This window comes from Pezoporus occidentalis, unplaced genomic scaffold, assembly GCF_034315485.1.
Source record: "Pezoporus occidentalis ecotype Australia unplaced genomic scaffold, CSIRO_AGI_Poc_V1 ctg648, whole genome shotgun sequence".
NCBI classification, from domain to species: Eukaryota; Metazoa; Chordata; class Aves; order Psittaciformes; family Psittacidae; genus Pezoporus; species Pezoporus occidentalis.
Window position 1 is genome coordinate 35,001 of NW_026915996.1, and position 24,680 is coordinate 59,680.

At 59.9% G+C, this 24,680-nt stretch overlaps 2 protein-coding genes across 2 annotated transcripts in view; one reads left to right on the forward strand and one right to left on the reverse strand.

Moving 5' to 3' along the window:
* Nucleotides 1-13,077, forward strand: part of LOC134174980 (tenascin-X-like) — a 42,397-nt gene extending 29,320 nt beyond the window's left edge. The window contains 7 exon segments of the mRNA XM_062640376.1: nt 213-337; nt 545-677; nt 2,383-2,534; nt 3,570-3,666; nt 4,284-4,445; nt 9,400-9,563; nt 12,627-13,077. Coding sequence (XP_062496360.1) covers nt 213-337; nt 545-677; nt 2,383-2,534; nt 3,570-3,666; nt 4,284-4,445; nt 9,400-9,563; nt 12,627-12,707 — 914 coding nt within the window. The 3' untranslated portion in view covers nt 12,708-13,077.
* A 3,735-nt stretch (nt 13,078-16,812) lies between these two features.
* LOC134174981 (histone H3-like centromeric protein A) lies at nt 16,813-23,509 on the reverse strand (the record flags this gene model as incomplete). The annotated part of the gene is made up of 3 exons (XM_062640377.1): nt 16,813-16,949; nt 20,904-20,981; nt 23,418-23,509. Coding segments are annotated over 3 exons (305 nt in total), but the record flags the coding sequence as incomplete, so codon positions are not given.
* Nucleotides 23,510-24,680: the final 1,171 nt, after the last annotated feature.

Sequence of the window (24,680 nt, forward strand, 5' to 3'; positions counted from 1 at the left end):
TAACAGCCGGAGGGGTCCCTGATTGGCTGCCCCCTTTACGTGTGTGTGGCCGGGCTGGTGGAGGGTTGATGCTTGCACCGATGGGTCCTTGCACAGTTCATGCTTGAACCCCCGGGGGTGCCATTGCCTTGGGTCCCAGCCGGGCTCTGCTTGGGGGTCCCGGGGTGCCCGGGTTGCCCCTTGGGCACAGTCACCCACAGGCCCCTCCACAGGCGCCCCAGGGACCCTCTGGGTGGGATCCGTGTGGCCCCGCAGCGCCCGCCTGCACTGGGACCCCCGTCGCGTGCCCCCCGATGGCTACGACCTTGTCTATGGGCCCCCTGGAGGAGCCCAGCAGGTAACGACACCCCCCCCCAACCCCCCGAGCCCCCCAGAACCCCTTGGGGACCCCACCATTCCCTTTGGGACCCCAGCAACCCCTTGGGTCACCAATATCTCCCCATGCACCCCAATATCTCTTGAGGGGCCCCCTAGTACCTTCTTGAGACACCCCAATCCCCCCCTTGGGGCACCCCAATCCTCCCCTGTGCTTCCCCCCCCCCAGACATTGCAGCTCCCCCCCGAGGCAACATCCTATGAGCTGTGGGGCCTGGAGCCTGCGGGGCGCTATGGGGTGCAGCTACGGGGCCGGGGAGAAGATGCCCCCCCCACCCTGCTGGAGACCACCTTTGACACCCGTGAGCTGGGGTCCTGAGGCCTTGGGGGGGGACACCCAGACCCATGGTCATTGGGTGACGGGGATGTTGGGTCATTGGGTAGGGGGCACCCAGACCCATGGTCATTGGGTGATGGGGATGTTGGGTCATTGGGTGGGGGGCACCCAGACCCATGATCATTGGGTGATGGGGATGTTGGGTCATTGGGTGGGGGGCACCCAGACCCATGGTCATTGGGTGATGGGGGGATGTTGGGTCATTGGGTGGGGGGCACCCAGACCCATGGTCATTGGGTGATGGGGGGATGTTGGGTCATTGGGAGGGGGACACCCAGACCCATGGTCATTGGGTGATGGGGGACGTTGGGTCATTGGGTGGGGGGCACCCAGACCCATGGTCATTGGGTGATGGGGATGTTGGGTCATTGGGTGGGGGGCACCGAGACCCATGGTCATTGGGTGATGGGGATGTTGGGTCATTGGGTGGGGGGCACCCAGACCCATGGTCATTGGGTGATGGGGGATGTTGGGTCATTGGGTGGGAGGCACCCAGACCCATGGTCATTGGGTGATGGGGGACGTTGGGTCATTGGGTGGGGGGCACCCAGACCCATGGTCATTGGGTGATGGGGGGATGTTGGGTCATTGGGTGGGGGGCACCCAGACCCATGGCCACTGGGTGATGGGGACGTTGGGTCATTGGGTGAGGGGCACCCAGACCCATGGTCATTGGGTGATGGGGGGATGTTGGGTCATTGGGTGGGGGGCACCCAGACCCATGGTCATTGGGTGATGGGGATGTTGGGTCATTGGGTGGGGGGCACCCAGACCCATGGCCACTGGGTGATGGGGGGATGAGTCCTTGGGTGGGGGTCACCCAGACCCATGGTCATTGGGTGATGGGGGGATGTTGGGTCATTGGGTGGGGGGCACCCAGACCCATGGTCATTGGGTGATGGGGATGTTGGGTCATTGGGTGGGGGGCACCCAGACCCATGGTCATTGGGTGATGGGGGGATGAGTCCTTGGGTGGGGGGCACCCAGACCCATGGTCATTGGGTGATGGGGGACGTTGGGTCATTGGGTGGGGGGCACCCAAACCCATGGTCATTGGGTGATGGGGGAATGAGTCCTTGGGTGGGGGGCACCCAGACCCATGGTCATTGGGTGATGGGGACGTTGGGTCATTGGGTGGGGGGCACCCAGACCCATGGTCATTGGGTGATGGGGGACGTTGGGTCATTGGGTGGGGGGCACCCAGACCCATGGTCATTGGGTGATGGGGACGTTGGGTCATTGGGTGGGGGGCACCCAGACCCATGGTCATTGGGTGATGGGGACATTGGGTCATTGGGTGGGAGGCACCCAGACCCATGGTCATTGGGTGATGGGGACATTGGGTCATTGGGTGAGGGGCACCCAGACCCATGGTCATTGGGTGATGGGGGATGTTGGGTCATTGGGTGGGGGGCACCCAGACCCATGGTCATTGGGTGATGGGGGGATGTTGGGTCATTGGGTGGGGGGCACCCAGACCCATGGTCATTGGGTGATGGGGGGATGGTGGGTCATTGGGTGGGGGGCACCCAGACCCATGGTCATTGGGTGATGGGGGGATGTTGGGTCATTGGGTGGGGGGCACCCAGACCCATGGTCATTGGGTGATGGGGATGTTGGGTCATTGGGTGGGGGGCACCCAGACCCATGGCCCCCCCCTGCCCCCCCAGCCCCCCTTCCCCACCCGCACCCCCGGGACTGCGCCGAGGAGCAGCTCAATGGGCCGGGGCCTTCGCGCGAGGCCCTCGTCTTCCTCGGGGGGGACCCCGCAAGGCCCCTGCGCGTCTTCTGCGACATGGACACGGACGGCGGCGGGTGGCTGGTGGGGAGCTATGGGGGGTCCTATGGGGAGCTGTGGGGGGGGTCCTATGGGGAGCTATGGGGGGGGTCCTATGGGGAGCTGTGGGGGGGGTCCTATGGGGAGCTATGGGGGGGGTCCTATGGGGAGCTATGGGGGGGTCCTATGGGGGGCTCCTGTGGGGAGCTATGGGGGGCTCCTATGGGGAGCTATGGGGGGGTCCTATGGGGAGCTATGGGGGGGTTCCTATGGGAGCTATGGGGGGGGCCCTATGGGGGGGTTCCTATGGGGAGCTATGGGGGGGGTCCTATGGGAGCTATGGGGGGGGTCCTATGGGGAGCTGTGGGGGGGCTCCTATGGGCAGCTATGGGGGGGTCCTATGGGGAGCTGTGGGGGTGCTCTTATGGGGAGCTATGGGGGGGCTCCTATGGGGAGCTATGGGGTGACTTCTATGGGGAGCTATGGGGTGGGTCCTATGGGGAGCTATGGGTGGGCTCCTATGGGGAGCTCTGGGGGTGCTCTTATGGGGAGCTATGTGGGGGGTCCTATGGGGAGCTATGGGGGTGGGTCCTATGGGGAGCTGAGGGGGGCTCCTATGGGGTGCTATGGGGGGTGTCCTATGGGGAGCTATGGGGGGGGGCCAAGGGGAGCTGTGGGGGGGCTCCTATGGGGAGCTGTGGGGGTGCTCCTATGGGCAGCTATGGGGGGGGGGGCAAGAGGAGCTGTGGGGGGGCTCCTATGGGGAGCTCTGGGGGGGGGGCCAAGGGGAGCTGTGGGGGGGCTCCTATGGGGAGCTCTGGGGGGAATGGAGGGGTGTGGAGGGCAACGGGAGGGCACGAGGAGGGGCTGTGTGGGGGTTATGGGGGTGATAAATGGGGTCCTGGGGGCAAAGGGGCCTTGTGGGGCACTGGGGGGCACTGGGAGGGGTTAAGGGGGGGTGGAAATGGGGAAGTGGAGGGGCCTGGTGAGCAATGGGGGGGGGGGTGTCTATGGGGTGGGGGGGGGGGTCACAATGGGGCTGCCCCTGATCCCCCCCCCACCACCACCCCCACCCCAAAGGTGTTCCAGCGGCGCCAGGACGGGGGCACGGATTTCTGGCGGGGGTGGGAGGAGTACGAGAGGGGCTTCGGGAACGTGAGCGGAGAATTCTGGTTGGGTGAGAGATGGGGGGGAAGGGGGGCGGGGAGGGGGGCAGCGAGGGGGGGAAGGAGGGACCAGCAATGGGGTGGGGAGGAGGGGAGGGACACAATGGTTGTGGGGACTGGGGGCAACCATGTCCATGTCCGTGCTCACCCATGTCCATGTCCATGCTCACCCATGTCCATGCTCACCCATGTCCATGTCCATGCTCACCCATGTCCATGTCCATGCTCACCCATGTCCATGCTCACCCATGTCCATGCTCACCCATGTCCATGTCCATACTCACCCATGTCCATGTCCATACTCACCCATGTCCATGTCCATGCTCACCCATGTCCATGCTCACCCATGTCCATGCTCACCCATGTCCATGTCCATGCTCACCCACGTCCATGTCCATGCTCACCCATGTCCATGTCCATACTCACCCATGTCCATGTCCGTGCTCACCCATGTCCATGCTCACCCATGTCCATGTCCATGCTCACCCATGTCCATGCTCACCCATGTCCATGTCCATGCTCTCCCATGTCCATGCTCACCCATGTCCATGCTCACCCATGTCCATGTCCCTCCACCCCCATGTCCACGTCCTTGCTCACCCACCTCCGTCCCCACGTCCCGGTCCAGGTAACGCCGCTCTCCACGCTCTCACCTCCTCCCGCCCCATGGAGCTCCGGGTCGATCTCCGCTCCCCGCTCGACGCCGCCTTCGCCCGCTACCGCGACTTCCGCGTGGCCGGGCCCCACGAGCACTACGGCCTGCACCTGGGAGCCTACAGCGGCACCGCCGGTGCGATGGGGGGCGCTATGGGGCGCTATGGGGCTAAGGGGGGCTATGGGGGGCTATGGGGCTAAGGGAGGCTATGGGGTGCTATGGGGCTAAGGGAGGCTATGGAGGCCTATGGGGGACTATGGGGCGCTTTTGGTGGCTATAGGGACCTACAGGGGACTCTGGGGCTAAGGGGGGCTATGGGGCTATGGAGGTCTTTGGGGGACTATGTGGGGCTATTGGTGGCTATGGGGCTATGGGGGGGCTATGGGGTTCTATTGGGGGGCTATGGGGCTAAGGGAGGCTATGGGGGGCTATGGGGGGAGATGGGGGGCTATGGGGCTAAGGGGGGCTATGGGGTCCTATTGGGGGGCTATGGAGCTAAGGGAGACTATGGGGGGCTATGGGGCTAAGGGGGGCTATGGGGTCCTATTGGGGGGCTATGGGGCTAAGGGGGGCTATGGTGGGCTATGGGGGGAGACGGGGGTCTATGGGGCTAAGGGAGGCTATGGGGTACTATTGGGGGGCTATGGGGCTAAGGGAGGCTATGGGGGGCTATGGGGCTAAGGGGGGCTATGGGGTCCTATTGGGGGGCTATGGAGCTAAGGGAGGCTATGGGGGACTCGGGGGCTAAGGGGGGCTATGGGGCTATGGAAGCTTGTGGGGGGCTATGTGGGGCTATTGGTGGCTATGGGGCTACAGGGACCTATGGGGAGCTATGGGGCTAAGGGTGGCTATGGGGTTCTATTGGGGAGCTATGGGGCTAAGGGAGGCTATGGGGGGCTATGGGGGGAGATGGGGGGCTATGGGGCTAAGGGGGGCTATGGGGTCCTATTGGGGGGCTATGGAGCTAAGGGAGGCTATGGGGGGCTATGGGGCTAAGGGGGGCTATGGGGTCCTATTGGGGGGCTATGGGGCTAAGGGGGGCTATGGGGGGCTATGGGGGGAGACGGGGGTCTATGGAGCTAAGGGAGGCTATGGGGTACTATTGGGGGGCTATGGGGCTAAGGGAGGCTATGGGGGGCTATGGGGCTAAGGGGGGCTATGGGGTCCTATTGGGGGGCTATGGGGCTAAGGGGGCCTATGGTGGGCTATGGGGGGAGACGGGGGTCTATGGGGCTAAGGGAGGCTATGGGGTACTATTGGGGGGCTATGGGGCTAAGGGAGGCTATGGGGGGCTATGGGGCTAAGGGGGGCTATGGGGTCCTATTGGGGGGCTATGGGGCTAAGGGGGCCTATGGTGGGCTATGGGGGGAGACGGGGGTCTATGGGGCTAAGGGAGGCTATGGGGTACTATTGGGGGGCTATGGGGCTAAGGGGGGCTATGGGGGGAGATGGGGGGCTATGGGGCTAAGGGAGGCTATGGGGTCCTATTGGAGGGCTATGGGGCTAAGGGGGGCTATGGGGGAAGATGGGGGGCTATGGGGCTAAGGGGGGCTATGGGGTTCTATTGGGGGGCTATGGAGCTAAGGGAGGCTATGGGGGGCTATGGGGCTAAGGGACGCTATGGGGGGCTATGGGGGGAGATGGGGGGCTATGGGGCTAAGGGGGGCTATGGGGTCCTATTGGGGGGCTATGGGGCTAAGGGGGGCTATGGAGGCCTATGGGGGGCTATGGGGCGCTATTGGTGGCTATAGGGACCTACAGGGGACTCTGGGGCTAAGGGGGGCTATGGGGCTATGGAGGTCTGTGGGGGGCTATGGGTGCTACGGGGACCTATGGGGGGCTATGGGGCTACGGGGAGGCTATGTGGGGCTGTTGGTGGCTATGGGGCTAAGGGGCGGTATTGGTGGCTATGGGGCTAAGGGAAGGTATGTGGGGCTATTGGTGGCTATGGGGCTAAGGGGGGCTATGTGGAGCTGTTGGCGGCTATGGGGCTAAGGGGGGCTATGTGGGGCTGTTGGTGGCTATGGGGCTAAGGGAGCCTATGTGGGGCTGTTGGTGACTATGAGGCTAAGGGGGGCTATGTGGGGCTATGGGGCTAAGGGAGACTATGTGGGGCTACTTGGTTCTATGGGGTCTATTGGGGGTCTTGGAACCCTGGTGGAGTCCTCAGCAGTCCAATGTCCCATGGGGGGTCTATGGGGTATCTATGGGTGTCTATGGGGTATATATGGGTGTCTATGGGGTAACTATGGGTAACTATGGGGTGTCTATGGGTGTCTATGGGGTGTCTATGGGGTATCTATGGGCGTCTATGGGGTATCTATGGGTGTCTATGGGGTGTCTATGGGGTATCTATGGGCGTCTATGGGGTATCTATGGGTGTCTATGGGGTGTCTATGGGGTATCTATGGGTGTCTATGGGGTGTCTATGGGTGTCTATGGGGTATCTATGGGTGTCTATGGGGTATCTATGGGTGTCTATGGGGTGTCTATGGGTGTCTATGGGGTATCTATGGGCGTCTATGGGGTATCTATGGGTGTCTATGGGGTGTCTATGGGGTATCTATGGGTGTCTATGGGGTGTCTATGGGTGTCTATGGGGTATCTATGGGTGTCTATGGGGTATCTATGGAGTAACTATGGGTATGGGGTATCTATGGGTGTCTATGGGATACCCATGGAGTTTCTATGGGGTGTCTATGGGATGTCTATGGGTACCTATGGGTGTCTTTGGGGTGACTATAGGTGCCTATATGGCGTCTATGTTTTCAATGGGTGTCTATGGGTGCCTATGGATGTCTATGGGGTGTCTTAGGGGTGTCTATGGTCTCTATGGGGTGTCTATGGGGTGCCTATGTGGTGTCTATGGGTGTCTAAGGCCTCTATGGGTGTCTATGGGGTGCCTATGGGTGTGTAGGGGTCTATGATCTCTATGGGTGTCTATGGGGTGCCTATGGGTGTCTATGGGGTGCCTATGGTCTCTATTCTCTATGAGGTCTCCATAGTCTCTATGGGTCCCTATGAGGTGTCTATGCACTCTATGGGTCTCTATGGGTCTCTATGGGTTTCTATAAGGTGTCTATGGGCTCTATGGGGCTCTATGGGCCCTATGGGTCTCTATGGTCTCTATGGGTCTCTATAATAGTGTCTATGGGTCTCTATGGTCTCTATGGGTCTCTATGGGTCTCTATTATCTCTATGGGTCCCTATGGGTCTCTATGGGTCTTTATGGGTCTCTATGAGGTCTCTATGTGTCTCTATGGTCCCTATGGTCCCTATGGGTCTCTACAGTCTCTATGTGTCCCTATGGTCTCCATGGGTCCCTATGTATCCCTATGTGTCCCTATGTGTCCCTATGGGTCCCTATGTGTCCCCATGTGTCCCTATGTGTCCCTATGTGTCTCTATGGGTCCCTATGTGTCCCTATGTGTCCCTATGGGTCCCTATGTGTCCCCATGTGTCCGTATGTGTCGCTATGTGTCGCTATGGGTCCCTATGGGTCCCTATGTGTCCCTATGTGTCCCTATGTGTCCCTATGGTCCCCATGTGTCCCTATGTGTCCCCATGTGTCCCCATGTATCCCTATGGCTCCCTATGTGTCCCTATGGGTCCCTATGTGTCTCTATGGGTCTCTATGTGTCCCTATGGTCCCTATGTTTCCCCATGTGTCTCTATGTGTCCCCATGTGTCCCTGTGTGTCCCTATGGGTCCCTATGTGTCCCTGTGTGTCCCTATGGGTCCCTATGGGTCTCTATGGGTCTCTATGTGTCCCTATGTGTCCCCATGTGTCCCTATGTGTCCCTATGTGTCCCTATGTGCCCCTATGTGTCCCTATGTGTCCCTATGGGTCTCTATGTGTCCCTATGTGTCCCTATGGGTCTCTATGGGTCCCTATGGTCCCTATGTGTCCCCATGTGTCCCTATGTGTCCCTATGTGTCCCTATGTGTCCCTATGTGTCCCTATGTGTCCCTATGGTCCCTATGTGTCCCCATGTGTCCCTATGTGTCCCTATGTGTCCCTATGTGTCCCTATGTGTCCCCATGTGTCCCTATGTGTCCCTATGGTCCCTATGTGTCCCCATGTGTCCCTATGTGTCCCTATGTGTCCCTATGTGTCCCCATGTGTCCCTATGTGTCCCTATGTGTCCCTATGTGTCCCTATGTGTCCCTATGGCTCCCTATGTGTCCCCATGTGTCCCTATGTGTCTCTATGTGTCCCCATGTGTCCCTATGTGTCCCTATGTGTCCCTATGGGTCCCTATGTGTCCCTATGTGTCCCCATGTGTCCCTATGTGTCCCTATGGCTCCCTATGGCTCCCTATGTGTCCCTATGGGTCCCTATGTGTCTCTATGGGTCTCTATGTGTCCCTATGGTCCCTATGTTTCCCCATGTGTCTCTATGTGTCCCCATGTGTCCCTGTGTGTCCCTATGGGTCCCTATGTGTCCCTGTGTGTCCCTATGGGTCCCTATGGGTCTCTATGGGTCTCTATGTGTCCCTATGTGTCCCCATGTGTCCCTATGTGTCCCTATGTGTCCCTATGTGCCCCTATGTGTCCCTATGTGTCCCTATGGGTCTCTATGTGTCCCTATGTGTCCCTATGGGTCTCTATGGGTCCCTATGGTCCCTATGTGTCCCCATGTGTCCCTATGTGTCCCTATGTGTCCCTATGTGTCCCTATGTGTCCCTATGGTCCCTATGTGTCCCCATGTGTCCCTATGTGTCCCTATGTGTCCCTATGTGTCCCCATGTGTCCCTATGTGTCCCTATGGTCCCTATGTGTCCCCATGTGTCCCTATGTGTCCCCATGTGTCCCTATGTGTCCCTATGTGTCCCCATGTGTCCCTATGTGTCCCTATGTGTCCCTATGTGTCCCTATGTGTCCCTATGTGTCCCTATGTGTCCCTATGTGTCTCTATGTGTCCCCATGTGTCCCTATGTGTCCCTATGTGTCCCTATGGGTCCCTATGTGTCCCTATGTGTCCCTATGTGTCCCCATGTGTCCCTATGTGTCCCTATGTGTCCCCATGTGTCCCTATGTGTCCCTATGTGTCCCTATGGGTCCCTATGTGTCTCTATGTGTCCTGCAGGGGACGCTCTTTCCTACCACTCGGGGAACCCGTTCTCCACCCGGGACCGGGACCCGCGGGGCCGCCCCCGTCCCTGCGCCGTCGCCTACGGGGGGGCCTGGTGGTACCGGAACTGTCACTACGCGAACCTGAACGGGAGGTACGGGAACCCCCGAGAGCATCAGGTACGGGGGAACAATGGGGAACAATGGGGAGAACAATGGGGAGAACAATGGGGAACAATGGGGGGGGGACAATGGGGAACGATGGGGAGAACAATGGGGGGGGGACAATGGGGAACGATGGGGAACAATGGGGAATGATGGGGAGAACAATGGGGGGGACAATGGGTAATGATGGGGAACAATGGGGAGAACAATGGGTAATGATGGGGAACAATGGGGAACAATGGGGAACAATGGGGGGGACAATGGGGAACAATGGGGGGAACGATGGGGAACGATGAGGAGAACAATGGGGAACGATGGGGAACGATGGGGGGAACAATGGGGAACGATGGGGAACGATGGGGAACAATTGGGGGGGACAATGGGGAACAATGGGGAACGATGGGGAACGATGGGGAACAATGGGGAACAATGGGGAACAATGGGGAATGATGGGGAACGATGGGGGGAACAATGGGGAACGATGGGGAACGATGGGGAGAACAATGGGGAACAATGGGGGAACAATGGGGGGGACAATGGGGGGGACAATGGGGGGGTTAACAATGGGGGGAACAATGGGGGGGAACAATGGGGGGGACAATGGGGGGGTTAACAATGGGGGGGACAATGGGGGGACAATGGGGGGAACGATGGGGAATGATGGGGAACAATGGGGAGAACAATGGGGAATGATGGGGAACAATGGGGAACAATGGGGAATGATGGGGAACAATGGGAACGATGGGGGGAACAATGGGGGACAATGGGGAACAATTGGGGGGGACAATGGGGAACAATGGGGAACGATGGGGGGACAATGGGGGATCAATGGGTGGAACAATGGGGAACGATGGGGGGAACAATGGGGAATGATGGGGAACAATGGGGGGGACAATGGGGAACAATGGGGGGAACGATGGGGAATGATGGGGAACAATGGGGAGAACAATGGGGAATGATGGGGAACAATTGGGGGGGACAATGGGGAACAATGGGGAACGATGGGGGGACAATGGGGGATCAATGGGTGGAACAATGGGGGACAATGGGGAACAATGGGGGGAACAATGGGGAACAATGGGGGGAACAATGGGGAATGATGGGGAACAATGGGGAGAACAATGGGGAATGATGGGGAACGATGGGGAACAATGGGAACGATGGGGGGAACAATGGGGGACAATGGGGAACAATTGGGGGGGACAATGGGGAACAATGGGGAACGATGGGGGGACAATGGGGGATCAATGGGTGGAACAATGGGGAACGATGGGGGGAACAATGGGGAATGATGGGGAACAATGGGGAATGATGGGGAACAATGGGGGGGGACAATGGGGAACAATGGGGGGACAATGGGGGATCAATGGGGAATGATGGGGAACAATGGGGGGGACAATGGGGAACAATGGGGAGCAATGGGGAACAATGGGGAACAATGGGGGACAATGGGGAACAATGGGGAACAATGGGGAGCGATGGGGAACAATGGGGGGAACGATGGGGAACGATGGGGAACGATGGGGAACGATGGGGAACAATGGGGGGAACGATGGGGAACAATGGGGGACAATGGGGGGAACGATGGGGAATGATGGGGAACAATGGGGAACAATGGGGAATGATGGGGAACGATGGGGAACAATGGAGAACGATGGGGAACGATGGGGAACAATGGGGAACAATGGGGGGACAATGGGGGGAACAATGGGGAACGATGGGGAACAATGGAGAACGATGGGGAACGATGGGGAACAATGGGGAACAATGGGGGGACAATGGGGGGAACAATGGGGAACGATGGGGAACAATGGGGGGAACGATGGGGAACAATGGGGAACGATGGGGAACGATGGGGAACAATGGGAAACGATGGGGGGAACAATGGGGGACAATGGGGAACAATGGGGAACGATGGGGGAACGATGGGGAACAATGGGGGACAATGGGGAACAATGGGGAACGATGGGGGAACGATGGGGACCAATGGGGAACGATGGGGAACGATGGGGAACGATGGGGAACAATGGGGGGAACGATGGGGAACAATGGGGGAACAATGGGGAACAATGGGGGGGAACAATGGGGAGAACAATGGGGAACGATGGGGAACGATGGGGAACAATGGGAAACGATGGGGGGAACAATGGGGGACAATGGGGAACAATGGGGAACGATGGGGGAACGGGGGAACGATGGGGAACACGATGGGGAACGATGGGGAACAATGGGGAACAATGGGGAACGATGGGGAACAATGGGGGGAACGATGGGGAACAATGGGGGAACAATGGGGAACAATGGGGGGGAACAATGGGGAGAACAATGGGGAACGATGGGGAACGATGGGGAATGATGGGGAACGATGGGGGACAATGGGGAACAATGGGGAACAATGGGGAACGATGGGGAACGATGGGGGGAACAATGGGGGGAACAATGGGGAACAATGGGGAACAATGGGGAACAATGGGGGGAACAATGGGGAACAATGGGGGACAATGGGGGGATGGGAATGGGGGGGAATGGGGGCAATGGGGGGAAAGTGGGGGTGGGGAAATGGGGGGAATGGGGGTCAATGGGGGGATGGTGGGGTCAATGGGGGGATGGGGGTCAATGGGGGGATGGGGGGAATGGGGGAAATGGGGGTCAATGGGGGGATGGGGGGAATGGGGGTGATGGGGGATTGGGGGGATGGAGGGGATGGGGGGGATGGGGGGGGATGGGGAAATGGGGGTCAATGAGGGGATGGGGAAATGGGGGGAATGGGGGTCAATGGGGGGATGGGGGTCAATGGGGGGACGGGGTCAATGGGGGGATGGGGAAATGGGGGTCAATGAGGGGATGGGGGGATGGGGAAATGGGGGGATGGGGTTGATGGGGGGAAGGGGGGATTAGGGTCAATGGGGGGAATGGAGGTTGGGGGAATGGGGGATGGAGGTCAACGGGAGGGATGGGGGGGGATGGGGGGCAATGGGAGTCAATGGGGGGGCAATGGGAATATGAGGACCTATGGGGCTAATGGAGCTCTGGGGGCTCTATGGGGCCTGACGCCCCTCTGCCCCCCCGCCCCCCCAGGGTGTCACGTGGTTCCCATGGAAAGGATTTGAGTTCTCCATCCCCTTCACCGAGATGAAGCTGCGGCCCCAGCGCGACTGAGGGCGACCCACACTTGGGGGGCACCCCATGGATCCGGGGCACCCCATGGATGGGGGCACCCCATGGATCCGGGGCACCCCATAGATCCAGGGCTCCCCATAGATCCGGGGCACCCCATGGATCCAGGGCACCCCATAGATCCGGGGCACCCCATAGATCCGGGGCACCCCATGGATCCGGGGCACCCCATGGACCAGGGGCACCCCATAGATCCGGGGCACCCCATAGATCCGGGGCACCCCATGGATCCGGGGCACCCCATGGACCAGGGGCACCCCATAGATCCGGGGCACCCCATGGATCCAGGGCACCCCATAGATCCGGGGCACCCCATGGATCCGGGGCACCCCATGGATCCAGGGCTCCCCATAGATCCGGGGCACCCCATGGATCCGGGGCACCCCATGGATCCAGGGCTCCCCATAGATCCGGGGCACCCCATGGATCCGGGGCACCCCATAGATCCGGGGCACCCCATGGATCAAGGGCACCCCATGGATCGGAGGCACCCCATAGATCCAGGGCACCCCATAGATCCGGGGCACCCCATGGATCCAGGGCTCCCCATAGATCTGGGGCACCCCATAGATCCAGAGCACCCCATGGATCCGGGGCACCCCATGGATCCAGAGCACCCCATAGATCGGGGGCACCCCATAGATCCAGAGCACCCCATGGATCCGGGGCACCCCATAGATCCAGGGCACCCCATAGATCCGGGGCACCCCATGGATCCAGGGCTCCCCATAGATCTGGGGCACCCCATAGATCCAGAGCACCCCATGGATCCGGGGCACCCCATGGATCCAGGGCTCCCCATAGATCTGGGGCACCCCATAGATCCAGAGCACCCCATGGATCCGGGGCACCCCATAGATCCAGGGCTCCCCATAGATCGGGGGCACCCCATGGATCAGGAGCACCCCATAGATCTGGGGCACCCCATGGATCCGGGGCACCCCATAGATTGGGGGCACCCCATGGATCCAGGGCTCCCCATAGATCAGGGGCACCCCATAGGTCCAGGGCACCCCATAGATCGGGGGCACCCCATAGATCCGGGGGCACCCAGGCAGGACTTGGGGGGGGGGAAGAACCTTTTCTATGGGGAGGGCGGGGGAATAAAGGATGCGCGAGCCCCCCATGTCCTGTGCCATGTGTGGGGCGCAGTGGGGCAGGTGGGGGGCAGGCAGGGCCACACCAGGCTGGTGTCCCATGGACCTTTATTGGGGGCAGAGCGCAATGGGGGCCCATAGCGGGGCCCCTATAGGGGGATGGGGGCCTTGGGGGGGGTCCAGGGGAGGTTGGGGGTCACGGGGGGGGGGCATAGGGGGGACATCCCCATAAGGGAGTCTCCATTAATGTGGGGGGTCTGGGGGGGTCTATGGGGGGTCCCATTGGGGGGTGATGGGGTCCCATTGGGGGGTCCCATTGGAGGGTGATGGGGTCCCATTGGGGGGTGATGGGGTCCCATTGGGGGTGTTGGGGTCCCATTGGGGGTGTTGGGGTCCCATTGGGGGTACTGGGGTCCCATTGGGGGTGTTGGGGTCCCATTGGGGGTATTAGGGTCCATGGGGGTGTTGGGGTCCCATGGGGGTGTTGGGGTCCCATTGGGGGTACTGGGGTCCCATTGGGGGTGTTGGGGTCCCATGGGGGTGTTGGGGTCCCATTGGGAGTACTGGGGTCCCATTGGGGGTGTTGGGGTCCACAGGGGTGTTGGGGTCCCATGGGGGTGTTGGGGTCCCATGGGGTGTTGGGGTCCCATTGGGGTATTGGGGTCCATGGGGGTGTTGGGGTCCCATTGGGGGTGTTGGGGTCCCATTGGGGGTATTGGGGTCCCATTGGGGGTGTTGGGGTCCATGGGGGTGCTGGGGCCCATGGGGGTATTGGGGTCCCATTGGGGGTGTTGGGGTCCCATGGGGGTGTTGGGGTCCCATTGGGAGTATTGGGGTCCCATTGGGGGTGTTGGGGTCCACGGGGGTATTGGGGTCCATGGGGGTGTTGGGGTCCATGGGGGTGTTGGGGTCCCATTGGGGGTGTTGGGGTCCCATGGGGGTGTTGGGGTCCCATTGGGAGTATTGGGGTCCCATTGGGGGTGTTGGGGTCCACGGGGGTATTGGGGTCCCATGGGGGTGTTGGGGTCCCATTGGGAGTATTGGGGTCCCATTGGGGGTGTTGGGGTCCACGGGGGTATTGGGGTCCATGGGGGTGTTGGGGTCCCATTGGGGGTATTAGGGTCCATGGGGGTGTTGGGGTCCCATTGGGGGTACTGGGGTCCCATGGGGGGTACTGGGGTGCCATTGGGGATACTGGGGTCCCATTGGGGGTGTTGGGGTCCACGGAGGTGTTGGGGTCCCATTGGGGGTATTGGGGTCAATGGGGGTATTGAGGTCCCATTGGGGGTGTCAATGGGGTCCATAGGAGTTAAGGGGGTTCAAAGGGGTCAATGGGCTCCCATGGGGGTCAATGGGGCCCATGGGGTCCATAGGGGTCAATGGGGTCCCATTGGGGTCAATGGGCTCCCATAGGGGTCAATGGGGCCCATGGGGTCCATAGGGGATCCATAGGGGTCAATGGGCTCCAATGGGGGTCATTGGGGCCCATGGGGTCCATAGGGGTCAACGGGCTCCCATGGGGGTCAATGGGGCACATGGGGTCCCATAAGGGGTCCATGGGGGTCAATGGGCTCCCATGGGGGTCAATGGGGCCCATGGGGTCCATAGGGGTGCATAGGGGTCAATGGGCTCCCATGGGGGTCAATGGGGCCCATGGGGTCCATAGGGGTGCATAGGGGTCAATGGGCTCCAAGGGGGGTCATTGGGGCCCATGGGGTCCCATAAGGGGCCCATGGGGGTCAATGGGGGCCCATGGGGGTCAATGGGCTCCCATGGGGGGCAATGGGGCCCATGGGTCCATAGGGGGTTCATAGGGGTCAATGGGCTCCCATGGGGGTCAATGGGGCCCATGGGGTCCATAGGGGGTGCATAGAGGTCAATGGGCTCCCATGGGGGTCAATGGGGCCCATGGGGTACATAGGGGGTCCATGGGGGTCAATGGGGCCCATGGGGGTCAATGGGGCCCATGGGGTCCATAGGGGGTCCATAGGGGTCAATGGGGGTCAATGGGCTCCCATGGGGGTCAATGGGGCCCATGGGTCCATAGGGGGTCCATAGGGGTCAATGGGGGTCAATGGGCTCCCATGGGGGTCAATGGGGTCCATAGGGTGTCCATGGGGGTCAATGGGGCCCATGGGTCCATAGGGGGTCCATAGGGGTCAATGGGGGTCAATGGGGTCCATAGGGGGTCAATGGGCTCCAATGGGTGTCAATGGGGCCCATAGGGGGCCCATAGGGGTCCATAGGGGTCAATGGGGGTCAATGGGCTCCCATGGGGTCCCTAGGGGTCAATGGGGGTCAATGGGCTCCCATGGGGGTCAATGGGCTCCCATGGGGTCCCTAGGGGTCAATGGGGCCCATGGGGTCCATAAGGGTCAATAGGGATCAGTGGGGGTCAATGGGCTCCCATGGGGTCCCTAGGGGTCAATGGGGTCCATAGGGGGTCAATGGGCTCCAATGGGTGTCAATGGGGCCCATGGGGTCCCTAGGGGTCAATGGGCTCCCATGGGGGTCAATGGGCTCCCATGGGGTTCATAGGGGTCAACAGGCTCCCATGGGGGTCAATGGGGCCCATGGGGTCCATAAGGGTCAATAGGGGTCAATGGGGGTCAATGGGGGTCAATGGGCTCCCATGGGGTCCCTAGGAGTCAATGGGGGTCAATGGGGTCCATAGGGGGTCAATGGGGTCCATAGGGGGTCAATGGGCTCCCATGGGGTCCATCGGGGGTCCATAGGGGGTCCATAGGGGTCCATAGGGGTCAATGGGGTCCATAGGGGGTCAATGGGCTCCAATGGGTGTCAATGGGGCCCATGGGGTCCATCGGGGGTCCATAGGGGGTCCATAGGGGTCCATAGGGGTCAATGGGGTCCATAGGGGGTCAATGGGGGTCAATGGGGGTCAATGGGGCCCATGGGGTCCATCGGGGGTCCATAGGGGGTCCATAGGGGTCCATAGGGGTCAATGGGGCCCATGGGTGGCAGTGGGGGGGTCTCAGGCGAGGCCGCCGTCGATGCCGCGCAGGCGCCGGGCGAGCTGCAGGTCCCGCGGGTAGAGGGTGACGCGGCGCGCGTGCAGCGAGCACAGGTACGCGTCCTCCAACAGGCGCACCAGGAACGCCTCCGCCGCCTGCGCCACGGACCCAGGACACCCGAATGCACCCAAAGAGACCCGAAATGCACCCAAAGGCACCCGAAATGCACAGAAAGACACCCAAAATGCACCCAAATGCACCCAAAATACGCCCAAATGCACCCAAAGGCACCCAAAATGCACCCAAAGGCACCCGAAATGCACCCAAAGGCACCCGAAATGCAACCAAAGGCACTCGAAATGCACCCAAAGACACCCAAAATGTGCCCAAAGAGACCAAAAATGCACCCAAAGGCACCCAAAATGCACCCAAAGGCACCCGAAATGAACCCAAAGGCACCCGAAATGCACCCAAAGAGACCAAAAATGCACCCAAAGGCACCCAAAATGCACCCAAAGGCACCCGAAATGCACCCAAAGGCACCCAAAGACACACAAAGGCACCTGAAATGCACCCAAAGGCACCCGAAATGCACCCAAAGGCACCCTAAATGCACTCGAAATGCAACCAAAGGCACCCAAAATGCACCCAAATGCACCCAAATGCACCCGAAATGCAACCAAAGGCACCCAAAATGCGCCCAAAGGCACCCGAATGCACCCAAAGGCACCCAAAATGCACCCAAAGAGACCAAAAATGCACCCAAAGGCACTCGAAATGCACCCAAAGGCACCCAAAATGCAACCAAAAGCACCCAAAATACACCCAAAGGCACCCGAAATGCACCCAAAGACACACAAAGGCACCTGAAATGCACCCAAAGGCACCCAAAATGCACCCAAAGGCACCCAAATGCACCCTAAATGCACACAAAGGCACCCGAAATGCAACCAAAGGCACCCGAATGCACCCAAAGGCACCCAAAATGCACCCAAAGGCACCCGAAATGCAACCAAAGGCACTCGAAATGCACCCAAAGACACCTGAAATGCACCCAAAGAGACCAAAAATGCACCCAAAGGCACCCAAAATGCACCCAAAGGCACCCAAAATGCACCCAAAGAGACCAAAAATGCACCCAAAGGCACCCAAAATGCACCCAAAGGCACCCAAAATGCACCCAGAGGCACCCGAAATGCACCCAGAGGCAGCCAAATTGCACCCAAAGGCACCCAAAATGCACCCAATTGCACCCGAAATGCACCCAAAGGCACCCGAAATGCACCCAAAGGCACCCGAAATGCAACCAAAGGCACTCGAAATGCACCCAAAGACACCCAAAATGTGCCCAAAGAGACCAAAAATGCACCCAAAGGCACCCAAAGGCACCCAAAATGCACCCAAAGGCACCCGAAATGAACCCAAAAGCACCCAAATGCACCCAAAGGCACCCAAATGCACCCAAAGGCACCCAAAGGCACCCAAAATGCACCCAAAGACACCCAAATGCACCCAAAGACACTCAAAATGCACCCAAAGACACCCGAATTGCACCCAAAGGCACTCGAAATGCACCCAAAGGCACCCAAATGCACCCAAAGACACCCAAAATGCACCCAAAGGCACCCGAAATGCACCCAAAGGCACCCAAAATGCACGCAAAGGCACCCGAAATGCACCCAAAGGCACCCAAAATGCACCCAAAGGCACCCAAAGACACACAAAGGCACCCGAAATGCACCCAAAGGCACCCGAAATGCACCCAAAGGCACCCGAAATGCACCCAAAGGCACCCGAAATGCACCCAAAGACACACAAAATGCACCCAAAGACACCCGAAATGCGCCCAAAGAGACCAAAAATGCACCCAAAGGCACCCGAAATGCGCCCAAAGAGACCAAAAATGCACCCAAAGGCACCCGAAATGCACCCAAAGGCACCCAAATGCACCCAAAGACACCCAAAATGCACCAAAATGCACCCAAAATACACCCAAAGGCACCCAAATGCACCCAAAGGCACCCGAAATGCACCCAAAGGCACTCAAAATACACCCAAAGGCACCCGAAATGCACCAAAATGCACTCAAAATGCACCCAAAGACACCCAAAATGCGCCCAAAATACACCCAAAGGCACCCAAATGCACCCAAATGCACTCAAAATGCACCCAAAGACACCCAAAATGCACCCAAAATACACCCAAAGGCACCCAAATGCACCCAAATGCACTCAAAATGCACCCAAAGGCACCCAAAATGCACCCAAAGGCACCCAAAGACACTCAAAATGCGCCCGAAGACACCCAAAATGCACCCAAAGGCACCCAAAATACACTCAAATGCAGGCAAATGCACCCAAAATGTACCCAAAGACACCCAAAATGCACCCAAAGACACCCAAAATGCACCCAAAAGCACCCAAAATGCACCCTAAGACACACAAATACACCCAAAGGCACCAAAATAAACCCTAAGACTCCCAAAAGCGCCCAAAATGCACTCACGTGACCCCCAGCACCCACGTGACCCCAGCACCCATAGGACCCCAGCACCCACGTGACCCCCAGCACCCATAGGACCCCAGCACCCACGTGACCCCCAGCACCCACGTGACGCCAGCACCCATAGGACCCCAGCACCCACGTGACCCCCAGCAGCCACGTGACGCCAGCACCCATAGGACCCCAGCACCCATAGGACCCCCAGCACCCATAGGACCCCCAGCACCCACGTGACCCCAGCACCCACGTGACCCTCAGCACCCACATGACCCCAGCACCCACGTGACCCCAGCACCCACGTGACCCCCAGCACCCACGGGAGCCCAGCACCCATAGGACCCCAGCACCCATGTGACCCCAGCACCCACATGACCCCAGCACCCACATGACCCCCAGCACTCATGGGACCCCCAGCACCCACGTGACCCCAGCACCCATGTGACCCCAGCACCCACGTGACCCCCAGCACCCACGGGAGCCCAGCACCCATAGGACCCCAGCACCCATGTGACCCCAGCACCCACATGACCCCAGCACCCACATGACCCCCAGCACTCATGGGACCCCCAGCACCCACGTGACCCCAGCACCCATGTGACCCCAGCACCCACATGACCCCCAGCACCCATAGGACCCCCAGCACCCACGTGACCCCCAGCACCCACGTGACCCCCAGCACCCATAGGACCCCCAGCACCCACGTGACCCCCAGCACCCACGTGACCCCCAGCACCCATAGGACCCCCAGCACCCATAGGATCCCCTGCACCCACGTGACTCCAGCACCCACGTGACCCCCAGCACCCATAGGACCCCCAGCACCCATAGGATCCCCAGCACCCACGTGACCCCAGCACCCATAGGACCCCAGCACCCATGTGACCCCCAGCACCCACGTGACCCCCAGCACCCACGTGACCCCAGCACCCATAGGACCCCAGCACCCACGTGACCCCAGCACATAGGACCCCCACGTGACCCCAGCGTGACCCCATAGGACCCCCAGCACCCACGTGACCCCCAGCACACATGGGACCCCCAGCACCCACGTGACCCCAGCACCCACGTGACCCCAGCACCCACATGACCCCCAGCACCCACGTGACCCCAGCACCCATAGGACCCCAGCACCCACGTGAACCCAGCACCCACGTGACCCCAGCACCCACGTGACCGCAGCACCCACGTGACCCCCAGCACTCATGGGACCCCCAGCACCCACGTGACCCCAGCACCCATGTGACCCCAGCACCCACGTGACCCCCAGCACCCACGGGAGCCCAGCACCCATAGGACCCCCAGCACCCATAGGACCCCCAGCACCCATGTGACCCCCAGCACCCACGTGACCCCAGCACCCATAGGACCCCAGCACCCATGTGACCCCCAGCACCCACGTGACCCCCAGCACCCATGTGACCCCAGCACCCATAGGACCCCAGCACCCACGTGACCCGCAGCACCCACGTGACCCCAGCACCCATAGGACCCCCAGCACCCACGTGACCCCCAGCACTCATGGGACCCCCAGCACCCACGTGACCCCAGCACCCACGTGACCCCAGCACCCACATGACCCCCAGCACCCACGTGACCGCAGCCCCCACCTCCTGCAGGGCCAGCAGCGCCATCGCCTGCCACAGGTAGTGCTCCCGGCGGGAGAACTGGAAAGAGATCTCCCGAACCTGGGGGGACACGGGGGGAAGTGGGGGGCAATGGGGGGCAATGGGGACATGGGGGGTAATGGGGGTAATGGGGGCAATGGGGGTCAATGGGGGTAATGGGGGTAATGGGGGGCAATGGGGGTAATGGGGGCAATGGGGGTAATGGGGGTAATGGGGGTAATGGGGGCAATGGGGGTAATGGGGACATGGGGGGCAATGGGGGGTAATGGGGACATGGGGGGTAATGGGGGGCAATGGGGGACATGGGGGCAATGGGGGTAATGGGGGGCAATGGGGGACATGGGGGGTAATGGGGGTAATGGGGACATGGGGGGCAATGGGGGGTAATGGGGACATGGGGGGTAATGGGGGGCAATGGGGGACATGGGGGGTAATGGGGGTAATGGGGGCAATGGGGGTAATGGGGCAATGGGGGCAATGGGGGGTAATGGGGGCAATGGGGGTCACCAAGGGGGGGACCCACACAAGGGGAGAAAGGGGATCCCAAGCTGTGGGGGGTGACAAGGGAGCTTTAGGGGTGTTTGGGGGTGTTTTGGGGGTGTTTTGGGGGTGTTCTGGGGGTTGTTTTGGGGGTGTTTTGGGGGTTGTTTTGGGGGTGTTTTGGGGGTGTTCTGGGGGTGTTTTGGGGTTGCTTTGGGGGTGTTCTGGGGGTGTTTTGGGGTTGCTTTGGGGGTGTTTTGGGGTTGTTTTAGGGGTGTTTGGGGTTGTTTTGGGGGTGTTTTGGGGGTGTTTTGGGGGTGTTTTGAGAGTGTTTTGGGAGTGTTTTGGGGTTGTTTTGGGGGTGTTTGGGGGTTGTTTTGGGGGTGTTCTGGGGGTTGTTTTGGGGGTGTTCTGGGGTTGTTTTGGGGGTGTTGGGGGGTGGTTTTGGGGTGTTTTGAGGGTGTTTCAGGATGCTTTGGGGTGTTCCTGGGGTGTTTTGGGGTGTTCTGCAGGCGTTTTGGGGTGTTTCAGGGTGGTTTTGGGGTGTTTCTGGGGTGTTTGGGGGATTTCAGGGTGTTTTGGGGTGGTTTTGGGGTGTTATGGGGTGTTTTGGGGTGTTTTTGGTATGTTTTTGACATTTTTGGGGGTGTTTCAGGGTGGTTTTGGGGGTGGTTTGGGCTGTTTTGTAGTGTTTGGGGCTAGTTTTGGGGTGTTTCAGAGTGTTTTGGGGTGTTTGAGCCGTGTTTGGGGGTGTTCTGGGGTTGTTCTGGGGTGTTTCGGGGTGGTTTTGGGGTGTTTCAGGGTGTTTTAGGTGTGTTTTGGGGTGTTCTGGGGTTGTTCTGGGGTGTTTCGGGGTGTTTCAGGGTGGTTTGGGGTGGTTTTGGGGTATTTTGGGGTGTTTTGCCGTGTTTTTGGGTCGTTTCAGGGTGTTTTGGTTTGTTTTAGGCGTGTTTTGGAGCTGTTTTGGGGTGTTTCAGGGTGTTTTTTGGCTGTTTTGGGGTGTTTGGGGCTGGTTTTGGGTGTTTTGGGGTGTTTTGAGGCTGTTTTGGGGAGGTTTTGGGTTGGTTTGGGGTGTTTTGGGGCTGTTTTGGGGTGTTTCAGCGTGTTTTTGGAGTGTTTTGGGGCTGTTTGGGGCTGTTTTTTGGGTGGGTTTGGGTGTTTTTGGGTGTTTTGGGCTGGTTTTGGGTTGGTTTTGGGTGTTTTGGGTGTTTTTGGGTGTTTTGGGCTGTTTTTGGGTACGTTTTGGGCTGGTTTTGGGTGTTTTGGGGTGTTTTGGGGCTGTTTGGGGCTGGTTTTGGGTTGGTTTTGGGGTGTTTTGGTGTGTTTTTTGGGCTGTTTTGGGGTGTTTTGGGCTGTTTTTGGGTTGGTTTTGGGCTGTTTTTGGGTGTTTTGGGGCTGGTTGGGGCTGGTTTTGGGTTGGTTTTGGGTTGGTTTGGGGTGTTTTTGGGTGTTTTTGGTTGGTTTTGGGGTGTTTTTGGGGTGTTTTGGGGGTGTTTTTGGGTGTTTTGGGCTGTTTTTGGGGTGGTTTGGGGTGTTTGGGGCTGGTTTTGGGTTGGTTTTGGGGTGTTTTGGGGTGTTTTTGGGGTGTTTTGAGTTGTTTTGGGCTGTTTTGGGGTTGTTTTGGGGCTGTTTTGGGTTGGTTTTGGGTTGTTTTTGGGTGTTTTTGGGTGTTTTGGGTTGGTTTTGGGTGTTTTGGGGCTGTTTGGGGCTGGTTTTGGGTTGGTTTTGGGGTGTTTTTGGATGTTTTGGGGTGTTTCGGTGTTGTTTTGGGGTGTTTTTGGGTGTTTTGGGGATGGTTTTGGGTGTTTTTGGGTGTTTTGGGCTGTTTTGGGGCTGTTTTGGGGGTGTTTTGGGGTGGTTTTGGGTGTTTTGGGGCTGTTTGGGGCTGGTTTTGGGTTGGTTTTGGGTTGTTTTGGGGTGTTTTTGGGTGTTTTGGGGCTGTTTTGGGGTGTTTTGGGCTGTGTTGGGGCTGTTTTGGGGTGTTTTGGGGTGTTTTTGGGTGTTTTGGGGTCTCACCACGCGCGCGAAGGGCCCCGCGCGCAGCAGCAGCCGGGTGCTGCTCTGGTAAATGCGGATCTCCTGCAGCGCCCGCCTCCCGGGCCGGAACCCTGCGGGCAAGGGAGCAGCTATGGGGCACGGGGGAGCTATGGGGCACGAGGGAGCTATGGGGCACGAGGGAGCTATGGGGCAAGGAGGAGCTATAGGGCAGGGGGAGCTATAGGGCAAGGAGGAGCTATGGGGTAGGGAGGAGCTATAGGGCAGGGGGGAGCTATAGGGCAGGGGGGAGCTATGGGGCAGGGGGGAGCTATGGGGCAAGGAGGAGCTATAGGGTAGGGAGAAGCTATGGGGCAGGGAGGAGCTATGGGGCAGGGGGGAGCTATGGGGTAGGGAGGAGCTATGGGGCAGGGGGGAGCTATGGGGCAGGGGGGAGCTATAGGGGAGGGAGGAGCTAAAGGGCAGGGGGGAGCTATGGGGCAAGGAGGAGCTATAGGGCGGGGGGAGCTATAGGGCAGGGGGGAGCTATAGGGCACGGGGAGCTATAGGGCAGGGGGGAGCTATAGGGCACGGGGAGCTATGGGAGCAGGGGGGGGAGCTATGGGGCAGGGGGGAGCTATAGGGCAGGGGGAGCTATAGGGCAGGGGGGAGCTATGGGGTAGGGAGGAGCTATAGGGCAGGGGGGAGCTATAGGGCACGGGGGAGCTATAGGGAGGGGGGAGATATGGGGCAGAGGGGAGCTATAGGGCAGGGAGGGGGGCGGGTCCATAGGGGATCCCATTTGGGGTGGCCATAGGAGGGTGCAGAGTGGGGGGGGGGGGGTCTATAGGGGGTCTCTATGGGTCTCTGGGGGGGGGGGTGTCTATAGGGGGGTCCCTATGGGTGTCTATGGGTCCCTATAGATCTCTCTGGATCCCTATGGGGGGGTGCATATGGGTCTCTATGGGGGGTGCCTATGGGTCTCTATGGGGGATGCCTATGGGTCTCTATGGGGGGTGCCTATGGGTCTCTATGGGGGGTGCCTATGGGTCTCTATGGGGGATGCCTATGGGTCTCTATGGGGGGTGCCTATGGGTCTCTATGGGGGGTGCCTATGGGTCTCTATGGGGGGGTGCCTATGGGTCTCTATGGGGGATGCCTATGGGTCTCTATGGGGGGTGCCTATGGGTCTCTATGGGGGGTGCCTATAGGTGTCTATAGCAGCTCCCTATGGGTCCCTATAGGTTCCTATGGGTCTCTGTGGGTCCCTATAGGTCCCTCTGGCCCCCTATGGATCCCTATGGG